This window comes from Peromyscus leucopus, chromosome 19 (assembly GCF_004664715.2).
Source record: "Peromyscus leucopus breed LL Stock chromosome 19, UCI_PerLeu_2.1, whole genome shotgun sequence".
Classification (NCBI taxonomy): domain Eukaryota; kingdom Metazoa; phylum Chordata; class Mammalia; order Rodentia; family Cricetidae; genus Peromyscus; species Peromyscus leucopus.
Genome location: NC_051079.1, coordinates 49,346,096 through 49,364,469, shown reverse-complemented (window position 1 = coordinate 49,364,469; position 18,374 = coordinate 49,346,096). Strand labels below are relative to the sequence as shown.

Sequence of the window (18,374 nt, the reverse complement as noted above, 5' to 3'; positions counted from 1 at the left end):
GCACACCCTCCCATCTGCTTTTGTGAGTCGCTTCCTTGGCATGCAGCCACACTCATTTGTTTATGTACTGCCCAGAGCTGTTTTTGCACCACAGCTGCAGAGTGGAGGGGCGATGACAGGGAACATATGGCCACAAAGCCTGAAAAATTTACTATCTGACTTTTTTTTTTTTTAAGCTTGCTAACGGGGGAATGTGGTAGCTCATGCCCATAATCCTAGCACTTATGCGGTGGAAGCGGGAGACTAAAGGTTCAAGGTCACCCTGCTCTAGGAGATTCTGACTCAAAAAAAAAAAAAAATAAATAAAAGACAAACAAGTTGGCCAATACTGCTGTAGCCTCCATTGGCACCCATCCCTGCCGGGGGCCTCAGGCAAGACACTGGGCGGCTTTAGCTCTCGACTTCCGCAGAACGTTCCTGCCACATGTGGTTGCCTTGGAACAGACGCACTGCACAGCAAACAGCACATGTCCAACAAAAGCTTTCTGCTAGCCCAGTGTTTTCTTTATGGATGCTTACCGCAAGCCCAGAAGCCTGCTAACCCCACCTGACTCTGCATCCTTTGTTAGCCAGGGACTTGCGCCTTCTCTGCCTGAGTCCCAGTGCTCACCCATGTCTGTCTTCCTGTTATTTACTTGGCCTTGCTGATTTCTGGCCACTAACTCATCTACCTGAAATGCCACTCGTTACCATTCTCCTCCTTTCAAACATCATAGGTAGCCCTCAGGACTCTCCTCAAATGTTTTACCCAGATGACTTCTGTCACACGGACGCTCCGATCCCTATCCCTAGATGACTGCTGTGACGTAGATCCACTCCCGCCTCCATCCCTCCCTAGAAGTGTTCTCTCCTCTAAACCTGCCTTTGCTTGTGTTACCTTGAACTTGGTGAAAATGGAAATCCTCTGAGAGGAGATGAAGAAGTCAGTCCATGACAGTAGTTCTCAACTTATGAACTGTAACCTTTTTGGGGGGTTAAATGACCCTTTTCACAGGGGTTGCCAAAGACTACCCTGCATATCAGATATTTACAATTCATAACAGTAGCAAAAATCACAGTTATGAAGTAGCAAGGAAAATAATTTTGTGGTGGGGGGTCACCACAGCATGAGGAACTGTATTACAGGGTCACAGCTTCAGGGAGGTTGAGAACCACTGGTCCATGACATCCAGACCCACTTAGATAAATTCTTCCTGGGAATCAATGCCAGGAAAACTTTGCTCCGACAGACACATTTGTTCTTCGTGTTCTTTTGTTTGACAGTCAGAACCAGAGAAGGTTTTTCCCCTTTGTACTTCAGCTACCAGGAAGTGTCATGAGAAATTAAAGTGACCACACCCAGGGGTGTAGAGACACCTGTTAGTCTGTCTTTGTTCTTTGTTGTGCGTGTGTTTTGTTTGGTTTTGTTCCACTTTTAAAAGCTCTCTGTGGGATTGGGTGATCTATACATGCTAAACAAGCACCGCGTTCCTGCATGGTCTCCGATGAAACGGCGATTTTACAAAGGGACAATAACGTTCCATCTGGAGGAGCTTCCTGTGACACCTGAAGTATTTCTGAATCTCCCTGATTGTTTCTGGGGAAGCGAAGTTGCTGGCTAGTGAACATTTCCTCCAAAGAGTTCAAATAAAAAAAAAACTTTAAAACTGGAACTACTGAATATTAAAATTAAAAGACCTTGGAGCTGGAGAGATGGCTCAGTGGCTAAGATCACTGGCTGCTCTTCCAGAGGACCGGTATTCAGTTCCCAGCACCCACAAGGCAGCTCACACCCCGTCTGTAACTCCAGTTCCAGAGGATCCCAGACCTTCCACAGGCACGAGGCACATAAATCATGTGCAGAGATGCATACAGGCAAAATACCCATACACATAGAATAAAAACAAATAAAATTCTAGAGACTGAAAGAACTCTGATCTGGGTCAGCTTCTAAAACAGTGGAGCAAGGATGTGGGAAAAACCAGGCCTCAAGAAAGGCAATGAAAACAAGGGTCAAGAATTTTCAAAATAAACCTTTCCTTAGAAAGTTTGTTCAACTCTCAGCTCAATTTTATTGAGAGGGAATGCTTTCTCACCTAGCCTCGATCCTTCCTGCTCACCCCAGACCTGTGGCAACCATCAAACCGAAGCCTCAAAGTCAGTTACTGGAGAACTGTACAGATCAGGACGGATTAGGAGGAATTTGGATTCCCCAAAATTTCATCCCAGAGAACTGTCAATTTGACCCAGGGATGGCCTCTGAAAGCCTATCCTACAGAGTTTATTTTTACTGGACATTACTCAGAGTTTACTCATTTAAAAAACAAAACAAAACAAAACAAACAACAACAACAAAAAAAAAAACAGAAGGATAATTAAGGACTGCCCCTGCTTGATATAAAGAAAACATTTGGGACAAATCGGAATCTAGGGCTGAGCCTGTAGCTCAGTGGTAGAAGATTCGCTTGGCATTTGTGAGGCCCTGGGTTCAATCCTTGGCATCACAAAACGGAACTTCATAGGAGGAACTGGCAAGCACACATCAAAGCAAAAGCGGAGGAATGTCATGTCCCCATGGGCTTTGCAAAGCCCCAGCCTCTCTAGGAAGGAAGGCCATGCGCATGTGCAGGGCTGCGCATGCTCAGAAACTCCTGAGCGTGGTCCTGGTTAATACAATAACCACGGTCCTCGGGAATCCACTGAGAAAGTAAATGCAAGGGAGGAAATAAAGCGGTGCTCTATAAAATACTTACTTACCGTGAAAGATAGCAGTAACGGAGGGATGAAAGTTGAAAGGGCTATGAGACAAACAAAAAACAAGCAGCAAAATGATAAAATGGCGTCTAAAGCCTACCTTTGAGTGATTGATTACTTAACTATGACTGGGTTCAACACTTCAAAGATAGACACTGGCAGAACAGATATCTAAATGACTCAAGTGTAGACTCAAAGACACATTAGAAACCAAAAGTATGTAAAAATACACACCCCGCAACAGTTACAGAGAGAGGCATTGATAAAAGCAACAAAATTATCACTAGAAACAATGTCAGTCATTTTGTTGTGATAAGACAGCCAACAGAACGGGAAACACACTTATCACAAGTGTGTGTGTGTGTGTGTGTGTGTGTGTGTGTGTGTGTGTGACAGAGCCCAAAATGACATGTAGACCAACCTAACAGAACTGAAGAGGAATTAGACAACTCAGCAAAAACATGACTGTATATATTAATAACCCCACATTCAATAATAGATAAGACAACTAGACATGGGATAAGGTTATTCTCTAGAGAACGCCATGAGCAATGGCTCACCAGTCAATCGGCTGACTCTGATGAAATGGACAAATTCCTAGAAATACCAAAAAAAGTTGGTCAAAATAAAAAGAAAATTGAAACACACCTTGCCAAGTAACTGAGCAAAAATATGTAAGGGAGGAGAGATCTAGTCTGGCTCCCCCTTTCAAAAGTCATGGCGCAGTGTGATGGGGAGAAAGTGGTTCACATCACAGGATACAGGAAGCAGAAGACAGGGAGCCTGCACTGGTCGGCTCTTTTCCCCCCTGTATTTCACCTGGGCCACCAGCCTATGGGATGGCGCCATCTGCATTTGTGATGGGTATTTATTGCTTAGTTACATCTCTCTGGAATCCCTTCTCCAGTCCACCAAGAGGTGTGCTTTCCTAATCACCTATAAAGTGCTAATGGAGCTTGATCATCATAAAGAGCAGCCAAGTTCATTGCATGAGGCAATCAAGACAGCAAGATTGGGAGAAAATGTCTGCAACACACACGTCTGATGAGAGACTCGGGTCCAGAACACATGAAGTCTTACGGTCAACAATAAAAAGGCAAAAGGCCTGATTTTAAAACAGACAAGTGACTTGGGCAAATATTTCTCCAAAAAGAACATATAACACCCATGAAACAATGTTCAACATCTTTAGTCACTATGGAAATGCAGATTCAAACCACAATGGAAAAAATGAGATTCCATCCCACCCCACTAGGAGGGCGAAAATGAAACACATACAATAGTAAATATAGTGAGGGTATGGGAGTGGTGAGGTCATCACACATTAGTCACAGGGATGTCAAATGATACAGTCTCTTTGGGAAAAGACTCTGTAGTTATGAACCCCTTACAATTCTCTAACCCCACTCCTAGGTACATACTCAAGAGAACTACAACCCTAAGTTCACTTGTTCATGAACGTCCATTACGCACCATAGCTACAAAATGGAAACATCCTACATATCCATCAACTCAGGATGATATAAACAAATATGGCATAGCCACAGGATATTGTTCAGCAATAAAAATTATGAATAGTGGGCCAGCAAGATGGCTCAGCAGATAAAGGCTCTTGTGACCAAGCCTGACATCAACGAGCCTTGGAAACATTACATTAATAGAAAGAACCAGTCACAAAACTGATCGAATTGGTAGTTAGTGTCAACGGGGATACACAGCAGGTCTGTGATTTCCAGTGCAGGATGAGAACTGGGGAGTAGGAAGTCCTGCTGCTGATGGTTTCAGGGTTTGGAGGAGGAGGTCCTGAAGATGATTGGCAGTCTGGTAGCAATGAAACTTAGCACAGCTACATGAAAAAGCAAACACTAGAGTGTGTGTTGAGCTGTAAATTAAGTTGTAAAGGCTCTGTTGTATTGCATGTGATTAAATGTCAATGATGCTGTTATCAAGAGTTCCTGCATGATAATATCTGCTTGAATACCTGTAAGAGCAACACACACTCTCACTCAGTGGAGGCTGTGTTGGATAGTTTGTTTGGATTTTTTTTTTCCTAATCTATGGGACTCCCCAGCACTTACCATAGTATCTGGCCCATCAGAAAGGCTCCCATGGTCGAATATGCCAACTCTGAGACAGATTCCCATCATGAGACGGGGAAGTGGACCCGGGGTCCCACCACTAACCAAGAAGCTATCTGCAAATGATACCCACTGGTAAGAAGACAAACACTTTTCTCCAACGGAGTCACACTGGGTATATTAACTTCAGGGCAGGCCCTATGCCCAGCAGTAGTTGGTCAGCACAAAGCAAACTCATTGTTTGTTTTGTTTTGTTTTGTTTTTGTTGGTGGTGGGGTTTTATTATTATTATTACTGGTTTTTTGGACTCTGTTTCATTTTGCTTTGTTTTGGCATTTTTTGAGTCATTGGTCTTTCACTTGTTTGTTTTGATTTTTCATTTTCACTGGGGATTTTTTTTCATTAGTTTTTGTTTGTTTGGATTTTTATATTTTTTATTTTTAGACAGAGAAAAAGGACATAAAATTGGGTAGTAGGGAGGTGGACAGAATTTGGGAGGAAAAACATGATCAAAACATATAGTATGAAAATCTTTTTCAATAAAACAGATCTTAGCCTCAAAAATGCTGGCTCGGCATTTCATAGTGATACTTTTTAAAAAATGCAAGCAAAAAGTATACTGCATTGTATAATAGACCTTTTGCCATAATCTTACATATATTTAAAGTATATGTGTATTATATTTAATATACCTAGAACTTAGTATAGAGAATGGGATGTATAATCTTTCATATGCATGAACTATTTATTGAGATTTTTAAAAACTGCAAATAGCTACTTCTGGAAACTTGGGGCATAGGAACTTGCCAAGAAATCCTTGTTTTTCAGTGCATAATCTTCAATGCTGGTTTGATTATCTTTTTTTTTAACTGTAAGTAATTATTTAATTTTAGGGATAAAAATCTACCATTGTATCCTAGCTTGTATTCAATACTTGGTTCCTTGTTTGTGAGTACTCCTTAAGGAGGGGTCCATGCTGCTCTACACCTAATACTGCATAGGACAGGATCAAAAAGAGCATGTGGAATGGGAACCTGAATATCCATTGATGGCACTGACTACTAATCTAGTCAGTAAACACTAGAAAGCTTGCCTCCGTACTACAAGCCCTTTTTTTTTTTTTCTTGCCCACACTCTGAGCAATCCAGCCAGTGCCTCCCTTTGGCAATGAATCCCCGGCTCTCTTTCAACCCTCGGAATGCAGGGAAGCATACAACATATCAACTGAATTGATAACAACTCAGTTATCACTCAGCTGCCCACAGAAGCACAGAGCAATTGCCTAGTTCTATGCTCGATACAATGTCTGCCTACAAGAACTCTGACCATACTTTGAGTGTTCCAGACCCCCAAAAAAACCTTAGGTCTCTGACTCCACTCCCCCATATCTAAAAGGCCCACAATTTTTAGAAGCTGCCTCAAAAAATGAAGCCTCTTTGGAGGAACTAGGGATCTGATAGCCCTTGGTATAGTGAGCTGGTCTCAGACTCAACTAGAAGGTTCCTGATTCAAACTGGTTCTATGACCATAGCAACCAAGACAGTAGCTTGTAAGGACAAGTTATTAGGTCACAGCAGGACTTGGTTTCTAGACTCCTAATTCCAGCCATTTTTTCCAGTAGCTGCTATCTTCTTGTGGTCCCTACACCATATCTCTTCTGTATCTCCTGCATCATCTAAGAACAGTAATTCTCCTCTCTCTCTCTCTCTCTCTCTCTCTCTCTCTCTCTCTCTCTCTCTCTCTCTCTCTCTCTCCCTAAACAGCTTTAGGATTTCAGTATTCTTGACAACTGACCCAGAACTGAGAGCACAGGATGGTCAGTGGGAGCTGGGAACAGGAGTAGTCTGAAACTGAAAATACGCAGTCACATTTGGCAACCTTCCTTTAGTCATTTAAAACACCTGACTTTCCTAAAGCCCAGTTCCCAGATGTCTACGACTATTCCATCTCAAAATTTCACAAAAAGCCTTTTGTGTCTGTCCAGAGGCATCCAGACTCTTTGGGAATGGATGCAGGACAGGCTGGACAGGCCTTCCTTGGACACGACCCCATCCATGCTGCCTAGGTCAAAATTCTCCTCTCCCTGGCACCAAAGGCAAAAGGCACTAGAAGACATCTGAATTTTGTAAGAGAAAGGGGAACAGAAAAGAAATATGGTGAGCAGGGAGAAATACATAGAGAAAGAGTTCCGTGTGCTTGACCACTGTCTGATTGCCTACATACCCACAGTTACCATGGTGCCCTTGCTGGCTGGTTCTGTGTCCCTTGACACAGTTAACAAAATGCCTCTACAAACCCAGTCTGTAGGCAAGCCTGTAGGGCATTTCTGATTTAGTGATTGATCAAGGAGGGCCCAGCCTGTTATGGGTGATGCCACTTCTGGGCTGGTGGTCCTGTGTTCTATAGGAAAGCGGGCTGAGCAAGCCAGGGGAAGCAAGCCAGTAAGCAGTACTCCTCCATGGCCTCTGCATCAGCTCCTGCCTCCAGGTTGCTCTGAGTTCCCGTCCTGACTTCCTTCAATGATGGACTATTATAATGTGGAAGTATAAGTCAAGTAAGCCCTCCCCTCCCTAACTTGCTCTTGGTCCTGGTGTTTCATCTCAGAAGTAGAGACCCTAACTACGGCAGAAGCTAGCTTGAACTAGTTTCCCCTGGAATGCCTCTCTGCTCATCCCTAGGAAACATCTCCACTGTATTTAGAAGCCATCCAGAATTACAAATGTAGCATCACAACACAAATCTGTTACAAAGTGAAATGGAAGCTTTTAAGACCTCTGGGGAGGGGGGAAGGGGGTAAATGAAACACATCAAGGCCTGTTAGAGACAGGGCTGCAGGTTGCCCACCAGTAAAGGAGAATCCTGGCGGCCCTGGACCGGTGAAAGAAAAGAACTGGAGCAAGCAGATGGCATGGCGTGTGTGTGGGGAGACTGAGTGTCAGTGGCCTAAAGGCTTCTTGGATACATAATGGACACACTTTTGCAAAACTGAAAGTTGTTCAGAAAGCGCTAAGAAGTCAACCACAAAATACAGTGCTAATATACAGTTTTCCCACACCACGAGGTGCCTAGTCCACCCTTCTGCAACCACGTGGTCATTCTGAGGCTCGGTGAAAGGAGATGTGACTGCCTGAGTCCCAGTTCCATTTTAAAGATGAGGTCCCAATCCTGCATTTTTTTTACCATAACATTTTACACCCTGCTTCATGACACTTACTTACTGTGTGTCCTCTCTGGAATCGCAGTTGTCTTCAAGTAGCGAAGACCCCTGAAGGGGCTGTGATCCTCAGTCTAACTGCCCCCCCCCTTGAATCATGCACTCTCAGCCAGTCACGGGACACCTTGTTTTGGAAACACACAAGTAAGACTGACACAGTAATCATTACAAACCCTGTCTGTATTTCAGGGACTTTGACTCATTCATTGCTCACGGTGGTACTGTAAGATAAATGCCATTATCGTCCTCCTCTGACTGACGAGGAAACCGAGGTACAATGTGTCCAAGGCCACAGAACTCCCAGCTGATAGTGATGCACGGCTGCTGCAAGGACCCACGGTTCTCCATCACAAAATCCACGTACCACAAGCATTTGGGCTTGGCGTCTTGAGAGAAAGAGCACCATTTCTCCCTAAGGCAGGGACTCACCTGGATGTATTTAGGTTCCGATAAAGCTGCCCGAGGGACTCCAGTAACAGACCCTCCATCTCCCGGTCCCTGAGTTGCTGAGCCAGGGCCAGCCAGTGTTCATGATACGTAATGCATGCATCAGGGTTTGGGGACACCGAGCTGTAGAAATGGCAGAGGGATTTGGTGACCTGAAGCTGACCTGAACATAAAGCAGGGACATGAATGAGACACGGGCAAAGCATGTACCAACACTTTTTTTCCAATGCTCCCAGCAATATGGGACATACTCACTGTTCAAGTGTTGATGCCTTAAGCCAAACAGCAATGCCATTTCATAACAAAGGCGGCTATGGACCAGCTGGTGCCCAGACACCAGAGCTTGGCCCAACCAGAGCAACACCTGTATCAATTCCATGTCTGTCTCCTTGTTGGCTTGGAGTTCAGAATACAACCGGACAGCCTGACGAAGATAACCTCTGGCTGACTGCTGCATGCCGGACTTGAGGCTCAAGTGGCCAAGATTGGCCATAGATACGGCCTGGTTCCGCACATTCCCCATCTCGCGAGCTCTGATCAAAGCTCGCAGATAGCTCTTGGCTGCCCGTCTTGTCCGGCCTTCGTCTTGAAAGGCAAGTCCCAGGAGGTTATGGACCACTCCCCTCTGGGTCGTGCACTCTGTCTCCCTCAAGGAACACAGTAGCGGTTCAAGGATCTCCAGAGCTTTCTTGGCCTGCCTGGCTAAGAGATAAGCCCAGGCCAGACAGAGAGAGGATTCAAAGGCTTCTTGCTCCCCCAGTAGCTTCCCTAAGGCCTGGGCCTGGCTCAGGTAGTAGACAGAACCATCGGGAGACCTGTGCTGGAGGTACATTTTAGACAGGATGAGACACAAGGTCCTCTGAGTGCTCAGGTCCATCTGCTCTTCACAGACAGCCAAGGCCTGCCTGAGGGTTGGGCAGGCCAGTGCAGAAACTTCACCCCAGCTTGAGGAAGGAACACCAAGGATCTTAGAGGCATTCTGGAGGACCAAATAGGCCTGCCAAATGGAAATAGACATCCCCCGGGCACTCTGGGGAGCACGTTTCTGAACAGAGGCCACCGCAAGATGTGGAAGATATTTCTTGTCATACAGAAAACTCAACATGGTGGCTGTAGCCTCCGAGGCAGGAGGGTATCCAGAAAGGAGCTGCAGGCGCTCAGCAAATGGCAGAACTTCCTCATGTCGGCCAAGGCTCAGGAGCAACCGGACGGCCAGAAAACAGGACCTGGCCTCCAGAGGAGCACTCCCCACCACAATCCCTTGGCGTAACACATAGGCCACCACATCCAGCTCATTCTTGGCGGTGAACTCTCGGTCAGGCAGGCAGGCTAGCAGAGTCCCTGCCTTCTCAAGCAAGGTGGAGCCTTTATGTCTCAGCCTCTGCCTCAAATAGATCGCTGCCAAATTGATATACAGAGCAGACACTAGGCAAAGGTCCTCAAACGCCCCATCAAGGACTTGAATGGCCTCCTCAAAGTAGACCCTGGCCTGGGAAAGTTTGGTCTTCCTGATGCTTAGGCGGCCCAGGAGGAAGCAGAGCCGGGCATGCGCCCACGTCATGCGGCTCATCTTGGCCCACTTTCTTGAGGTCTCTAGGTAGGCCACTAGCTCATCCTCCTCAGAGAAGCTGTAAAAGGAGGAAGTCAGGAAAGAGAAGGAGAAATCGTAGAGGCTCTTAAAGTGGTCGGTGTAGCCTTCATGATCCAGAAAAGCCAAGATGGGGGCAAAATGCTCCCTCTCGTCCTCTTCTAGACTAGTGCTCAGGTCCATGAACAGTTCCGGGTCACCGAGGTCATCGGGCTCTGGCAGGTGATAGCTGTCTGAGGAGGCTGACAGGAGCTCCTCCTCCAGGTTGGAGTCCATAGAACTGCTGGAACGCCTGGAGCCCAGGGTCTGCCGCTCCTCCCAGGTCCCACCAGACCTGGCTTCCTTGAAGCCCTCGGGCAGAGATGCTGTAAGGACAGGCAGAGTTGAGCATCCCTGAGTGTCTGCAACTAGGGCAGTTCAGCTCCTGGCAAGAGAATAGACGAGCTGACCTGAGGACAAGAGGTCGGGCTCAGCACGATCACTACTCACCGCTCAGATCACTCTGAAGACTCCGGATGGATTCGAACTCACCTAGGTAGAGATGAAGGACAGGCCTGGTATTAGGTCAGAACACGTCACCATTCCAACGACCCCTGAGGAGCTTGTGAGTTGAAGTAAGGATAGGAACGGGCAGTCTTGACCCCCCTCAACATCAGCTTCAGGGTTTCTATCATCCTGTTTAACTCACACACTTTACAGCAGGGGCAGGTCAGAGAAGACAACGTGGAAACAAGAGGTGTGAGCATGGAGGTGTGTGAGAACCATCTCGAGAGGTGCAAGGCCCAAATCTCTCAGCTGCTTCATAGCAGAGCTGAAGAGAACTATAACCACAGGGCACTTCTAACATGCTGTGCTGCAGGGTATCACTCCTGCCTCCTTCCCGCTCTCCCTCCCTTCCTGCTTCCTTCCTGCTCTCCCTCCCTTCCTGCTTCCTTCCTCCTCTCCCTCCCTTCCTGCTCTCTCCCTCCCTTCCTGCTTCCTTCCTGCTCTCCCTCCCTTCCTGCTCTCCCTCCTCCCTTCCTGCTCTCCCTCCCTTCCTGCTTCCTTCCTGCTCTCCCTCCCTTCCCACTCTCCCGCCCCTTCCTGCTTCCTTCCTGCTCTCCCTCCCTTCCTGTTCTCCCTCCCTTCCTGCTCCTTTACTCCGTCCACTCATCATCCACCCACTTGACAGACAGGAGTTCTGTGTGCAGTAAAAAGTACCAAGACTGGCAGCCATAAATGCTCACTGTTTAAAGGAACAAAAATGCATCGGAGGCACCCAGTTTTGTTCCCTCAAGTAACTTGATGGAATATGCTTCATGGTTCTAGATATTTCGACTTGGAGCTAGTCCCAGGTGTAGGTAGAGTATCAAATACATCTCAAGCCACGGAGGACAGTGGAAACGGTAAGTACAGATTCAAGGCTCACACCGAAACACAAGGAGTCGGTCGGCCCAAGTCCCAGGACTGATGTGATCACGCAAGTGAAGTAGTCAAAGGGAAAAGAGAAGAAGATGGGGGGGAGGGGTGTTAATATGCATGTCAATATTTCCAGAAAGAAACAAAACAAAAGCAGAGAGCTGAGAGAATCATAAAGGCCAGGTGACTTATACTGCAGCTGCACAATGTCACAAAAGTGGGGAAAAAAAAAACTAGGCAAGAACCAAGAAGATGTGTGGAGCCCAGGCAAGGAAAGCATGTTCTTGACTCGGGAGCCCCCCACTAACGGACCTGTGGAGGTCAGAGCCACACAACCCTCAGCACAGCCACTGCTAGAGGAAAGAGTCCACTTTCCCTGGGAAAGCAGCAGCAGTGGTGTCCTCACACTTTGAATCAGTGAAATCAGTGAACTCTGGACCGTTAGCCCCTCGTCAAGCCCCGCCTCTGCCTGCTCTCCTGTGGGGAGAGCTTCCAGGGTTGCCATGGCAGGCGCTCCAACTTAGAAAGGGTGAAAGGCCTGCAGCAGAAGCTGGAAGAGCTGAGGAGTTTGCCTCACAAAGCTGTTTGCGTACTCTGGCCTCTCCAGGACTGAAGGACACATGCCCATTTCATGTGGCTGTTTCTCTCGGGGACCAGATCACTGAAAGCCTGTGTTGTATTCATCACAAGACGGGAGCAGACTCAGAGAATCACTCCTTCCCCAAGCTGTCAGCCCTAAAACAGCTGGCATTTACTAGTAATGCAGTTCCCCTTCTGGTTGCCTTGAGTCCGGGGTCAACACAGCCATAAGGCATAGCCCACAGCCAGCAAAATTGACTCCTGGTCTTTAAAAACAAGAAATGGCATACTTCCTGGGACCTGGGGATCTCCCAGTCAATGGGCCAACAGGAAACATACCTTTGATCCAAGTCTATTACCAACCACTGCTCCCCTCCCTGCTCCCAGAGCACACTGGTCCTTGATGTTCAGAGCTCTGCTCCCCCCCACCAGGAAATGCTCAGGGCTTCAGCTCCCAGGCTGAGCCCGGCAGATCTGCTACAGAGAGAAAGCTTTGCTAGGACTGAGAGCCAATATATGGGCTTTGCATTCCTCACAAAGGCTCCCTATACACGGGGAAAGTCTCCAAGTCCCTCTCTTCCTGGAAACTGGCCTGAGAGTCCCTTATGAATGAAGAATCTCCGGCTAGTCTCATGAAATGACAACCATCTAATTCAGCCGCGTAGACGCAGGCATACCACTATCACTGAGAGGTGGGAGAAAAAAGAACCCTCCCTCAGCCTTATTAGTGAGAGTAACTCTACTCCTTCACACAAAGCAGTGGGTCTTTCCCATCATAAGGAAACTGTTAGCGTTCATTCACTCATTCATTCAACATTGCCAAAAACTATGCTAGGCAAGGTAGATCAACTCCTGAGACTGATTCATTTATCCAGCAACTCAGGGTCATCTTATATCTTGGGCAGTGTGATGAAATGGGCTGCCCTGGCTTGTAGTTATCCTGGCTCATGTACTAATATTCTTGGGCCTCAGTTTCCTAATCTGTAAAATAAGGGGAGAAATTGTCTCTGAGATCTCTTTCCAGTTATTTGTATGATTTGTGAATTGGTACCTTGTCAGCCCTGTGACCTTTAGCCACGACTCGGGAAGTTCTTGCTTTCCTTGGGCTGAAAGGCCCACACAGCTGACCACCCATGGAAAAGGCAAGTTGGTTTCATCAAGTGTCACAGTTGCTGGATAACACTATGTGTGCAATCCAGAAAGATCTGAAATCTGCAGGGACTGCTGATCAAGCATGAACCAGGCCATCAAGCGAATAATGATTGCAGCCCCAAATTCCTAGACAGTGTTAGAAGGTAGAGAGAGTTTCTTTCTGGCTACGGGCTCTTTTCTGGGCTTTCTCCGGGGTCCGAGGAGCGACACTCACTAAGCCGGTAGACGGAAGCGATGTCAGTGTGAGCAAGCGCATGTAAAAAGCCGGAACACTCAGCCTTCCTGTCACTTCCCGGGGCCCAGAGAGAACATCTTTCCTCGTCACTGAAAAAGGCAGCGTTCTTGCTCCTGGATGGGGCAGAAGACAGACACAGGTTAGCGCTGGGCTTCAGATTCCCCATCTTCCTCTCTCCATACGAGGACGAGGACGTAGTAAAGCTTAGAGAAGCGGGCTTGTCCATGGTTGACTTCAATTCCTCACTGTTGCAGTCTGTGCAAGAGAAGAAAGGGAAGTTGATGACCCCAATGTCCACAGATATCATTGTGTCCAAACAGAACACAAAACACAGCAAATATATACATCAGGTTCAGTACCAAACAATTTAAAAACAAATCCTTCAAAACCCCAAAATATCATAGCAGTTAATATGTTTGAAGGGTGCTACTACATTGTTATTTAATCTCCACAGGTGCGCTTTAGTCAGGGACTATTCTTATCCCCACTTACAGATTAAAAAATAAAAAACAGCCTCTCTAGTCCCCTGGCTGTTACCCAGAGAAACCCTGTCTCAAAAAAACCATCAAAAAAGGAAAAGAAAATGTTTGGGGGGCTGGAGAGATAGCCAACTCGTTAAGAGCACTGGCTGTTCTTCCTGAGGACCCAGGATCAATTATGAGCACATACATGGCAGCTCACAACTGTCTGTAACTCCAGTTCCAGGGGATCTGACACCTTCACACAGATATACATGCAGGCAAAACACCAATGTATGTAAAATAATAAATAAATCATTAAAAAATAAAAATAAATAAAATTTAAAATATATGTTTATATATTGTATATGTTTATATGTTTGTATATGTATGTATATATATACCCATGTGTGTGTATTATATGCACACATACATATATAAACCAAATTTTTTTAGAAGCCTTAAACATTACAACATGTTCTGAATTTGCCTGATCATTTGCTATTCATAACAACTCTCTTTGCTAATTGTTTTTAATCCATGTTTGTTGATGAATATGATTCAGGAGCATATTCAGAACTGTACAGTTGGAGGATGGTAAAGTCAAAACTGAAAGTCATGTCTTGTCCATCAGCACCCATGTCAGTTGCCTCCGAGCTGATCTGCCAGCATCCTGACTTCCAGGAGTCTAAAGAGAATCCAAGAAACAGGGCGAGCTACATATTGTGGATTTCTAAACACAAAAACAGAGCTAGTGAACACAGCAAAGCACCCCATAACATGGCATGTGCTCCAAGGCTACTCTACCCTATACACACTCAAACCTGGAAGACACATGAAAAAAGAAAAATGCCTTAACAACCCCGTAAAGTTTAAAAGAGGAAGGGGAACCTCAGGGATGCAGCACAAAGGGATGAGAGGTGAGAGCAGATGCCACAGAGATTCTAGTAGTGTAGCTGGGTTATAATCACCCACCCGGGACAGGAAACTTGATCTGGAGCCTGTGTGTAAGAGGGAGTTGAACATAAGCTCCTTCATAAAGCCCACACTCTAGAAAGGCAGCAGCTTCTGTACAGAGGGCTGCAACATGTCATACTGCCGCCTGCCAATCTGGCCACACCTCTCACCTCTGTGAGTCCTGGGAAACATCAGGCCCCAGTGCCTCCACCGTTGGAGTGAGCAGGAGCCCAGCATACACGGTGCCACACAGGTATCACAGAAAATGCAACATTACAGGACCTGGACCGGGAGCTCCTCGGACTTCAGGAGAAGTAAACGCAAAGATGCCTCTTGGCAAGGAGGTTTTCTTTGCTGCAGGATCCATGCAAGGTCCATCTTTTAAAACGCTGAAAACAGTTCACACACACACACACACACACACACACACACACACACAAATGCAGATTATGAAAATGTAAAAAGAAATGTAAATTATGAAAGAAAACCAAACAGAATCCCGAAGAAGTCCATGAATCCTGCAAAATTGGAAGCAGCAGTCATCTGAAGACAGACTGACCACAAGCCTGGTTAAAACAAAGAGACAAGAAATGAAGAGGGGCTACCGTGAAAGGCTGGATGGTTTTCAGAGCCAACAATCCTCTGAGGAAAATGCAGCTCTACAAATGGAAAGCAGAGTCATAGACATCAAGAATGATAAAGATGAGTTGCATGGCAAGTTCAGTGGTAGCAGAGGAGAAAGTTAGAAAAACTGAAGAGTCCTCAAAAAAAAAAAAAAACCTGACTCAGCAAGATTGATGACAGAGTAAGTCCAACATGGTGGAGACCAGGATTCCAGGAGAGAGGCTAAAAGATTGGGAGGGGGCAATATTCAAAGGGAGAGTGACTGAGAAGTTTCCAGAATTGGAGAAAGACATGATGAGTCTTCAAACTGAAGAAGCACACCAAGTCCTGAGCAAAACAAATGAAAATGAGATTTTTAACAAGAAGAAATCCATTTCTCATAGGTCTTTCCAAGTTATCCTTTTTTTTTTTTTTGCTTATTCTTACTTTTGGGTTCAACTCTCCATAATTTAAGCATTCAATTTAATGACACAAAAGAAATATAAATGATGGCCGGGTAGGGGTGGTACATGCCTTTAATCCCAGCACCCCAGAGGCAGAGGCAGGCGGATCTCTGAGTTCGAAGCCAGCCTGGTCTACAGAGTGAGTTCAAGGAGAGCCAGGGCTATGTGGAGAAATTGCCTCAAAACAAAAAGAAAAGAAAAGAAATATAAATGACAAAAACACATACATCTGATATAAAACTAAATAAAGAACAAAATAATGAAGGCAAATGTTATAATCAATAGTAAGAAAGCAGAGACAGCCAGCAAAGGAAAACATGGTTCTCTGAAATCACTAATAAAACAGACAAAGCCCCAGCATGATGTGCTTGTATTTTTTTCTTGTTAGTTCCCCACTCACACATACTTTGAAGATGTTATTCTATGCCTAGATAAATTATCATCCGAGAGTATTTAATCCAAACAAGGGCTGAGGACTGTCGGGGTTTGCAAGCTGTGGAATGACACTGGAAGGAACTGCCAGAGTGAGCCTTGGCAGACAGCAGGGGTTAACCTGCTATCGACACCTAACAGGCACTATTCACGTCTCGGGGAAACTGTAAAGGATCAACTTCTAAGAGTAAAAAAAGACTTCCTACCTACGAAGAAATGGCCAACAGCATCATGTTAATCAGCAAAAGTGGATGTCATGAGAAACAGAATCATAAACAGAAAAACCATAAAGAGTAAAAGAGACAAAGCAATAAAAGATATAATTTTTGACACTATGAATTCTGAGTTTTCTCCTACTCTCTTTTTGCTGGTTCTGAGCAACTGGCTTATTAATCTTGCTTACTTTCTTTAGTTTTGATATCTGGGTGCATTTCCTGTAGGTTACACTTTGTTAAAATGAACTATACCACAATGGGGACATAATGTTAACTAAAAAAAAAAAAGTCCCTGTGCTTGCTATGTGAGACACCTGTCCCCTTGTTCAGGGAAGCTGTGTTGACCCCACCCCCAACCAGTGAACTCTCAATAGTGTCCAGTCTGCAAAGAGAAAGGTCTTCATGGAAGAAAATGTCCCTTCATGTTTCCAAGCAAAGCCATGGTCAAGCAAGGCTTTGACTTATCCTCAAATAGAGGAAGAATTGGTGAGAAAGGTTGAGAGGAGCCAGAGGCTGCTCTGCCCAAGCCCAGGTGACCCTTGAGGACCAGATCCTCAGCTGGATTTGACAGTAAAAAGTAAAGTGGTTAATTTTGGCCACCTGCATGGTCTTAAATACTCAACAGGAAAGTATAACCAAAGATTAAAATGACTGTTCTGTTTCCTTCCTGAGGAACAATCCAAGGGACCATACTCACCAGACATTAGGCTTAACTCCATATGAGATGTCATTTAGGCAATTTTTATCACTGATGATTTTTTTTTTTAGACAGGGTCTTGCTATGTAGCTCTGATCATCCTGGAACCTACTTTGTAGACCATGCTGACCTCGAACTCACAGAGATCCACCTGCCTCTGCCTCATGACTTTGGCTCAATTCAATCAAGAAAGACAAGCCCATTATTTTAGCCTACAAATTAAATGATAGCTAAATTATTTCTCCTCTTCCTCCTCCTCCTCCTCCTCCTTCTGCTCCTCCTCCTCCTCCTTCTTCTCCTTTTCCTCCTCCTCCTCTTTCTCCCTCCCCCTCCCCAGCCATCTGGGAGGGACCTCACACTGTGATTCTAGCAACTCCAACAGCTATCAAAGTGCCTGAAATCATCCTGAGTTCATCCATCACTCTCAAGTCCAATCTTAGAAGCAAAAGGGGTGGGGGGGGCAATCGATGGATGCTCTTATAAGCCCATCAAGACATTCAAATGTTCTTATATTTGGAAAAGTTTAAAAGTAACCTGTGGGGAGCTGGAGAGATGGCTCAGAGGTTAAGAACACTGACTGCTCTTCAGAGGTCCTGAGTTCAATTCCCAGCAACCACATGGTGGCTCACAACCATCTGTAATGAGATCTGGTGCCCTCTTCTGACCTGCAGGCATACATGCAGACATAACACTGTATACATAATAAATAAATAAATCTTAAAAAAAAAAAAAAAAAAAGTAACCTGTGCTCTGGCTTCTCCTGGATCCATGTCTAGGACTTGTAATGCTCATAACTCTTAACTTCTCTCTCATCTGTTTTCGGGCACCAATCAAAGACTTCCTTTGCTCCCCACATCTGACAGCTGACCAAATAAAGCAACTGATGCATTTTTTTGTATCTTTTAGATAGGCAACTGGATGGGGTACCCCAACCGCTACACCTGACACCCACATTCAGCTGGAAAAAGTCAGGTCAGTCATCAACAGAATTCCATAATGGCAACTGGGGCTCCCTCTTCAGAGGGGAATGGTAAGAACAGGAGCTAGAAATTGGCCAACTTGCCTAAATGGATAAAAAGATTCCAAAGAAAAGTAACCAGTGTCTTTCCTGGCTAAAATCCAGC

General features: G+C 45.5%; 1 protein-coding gene across 2 annotated transcripts in view; it reads right to left on the bottom strand.

Annotated features, from left to right (window-relative positions):
- Sh3tc2 (SH3 domain and tetratricopeptide repeats 2) overlaps positions 1–18,374 on the bottom strand; it is a 55,170-nt gene that overhangs the window by 13,437 nt on the left and 23,359 nt on the right. For both annotated transcript variants that reach the window (XM_028890091.2, XM_028890090.2), the window contains exons 9-12: positions 13,404–13,537; positions 10,550–10,591; positions 8,728–10,425; positions 8,455–8,635 (exon numbers count right to left, since the gene is read on the bottom strand). In XM_028890091.2, the coding sequence (XP_028745924.1) occupies positions 8,455–8,635; positions 8,728–10,425; positions 10,550–10,591; positions 13,404–13,537 (2,055 nt within the window). The remainder of the gene's footprint in view (positions 1–8,454; positions 8,636–8,727; positions 10,426–10,549; positions 10,592–13,403; positions 13,538–18,374) is intronic.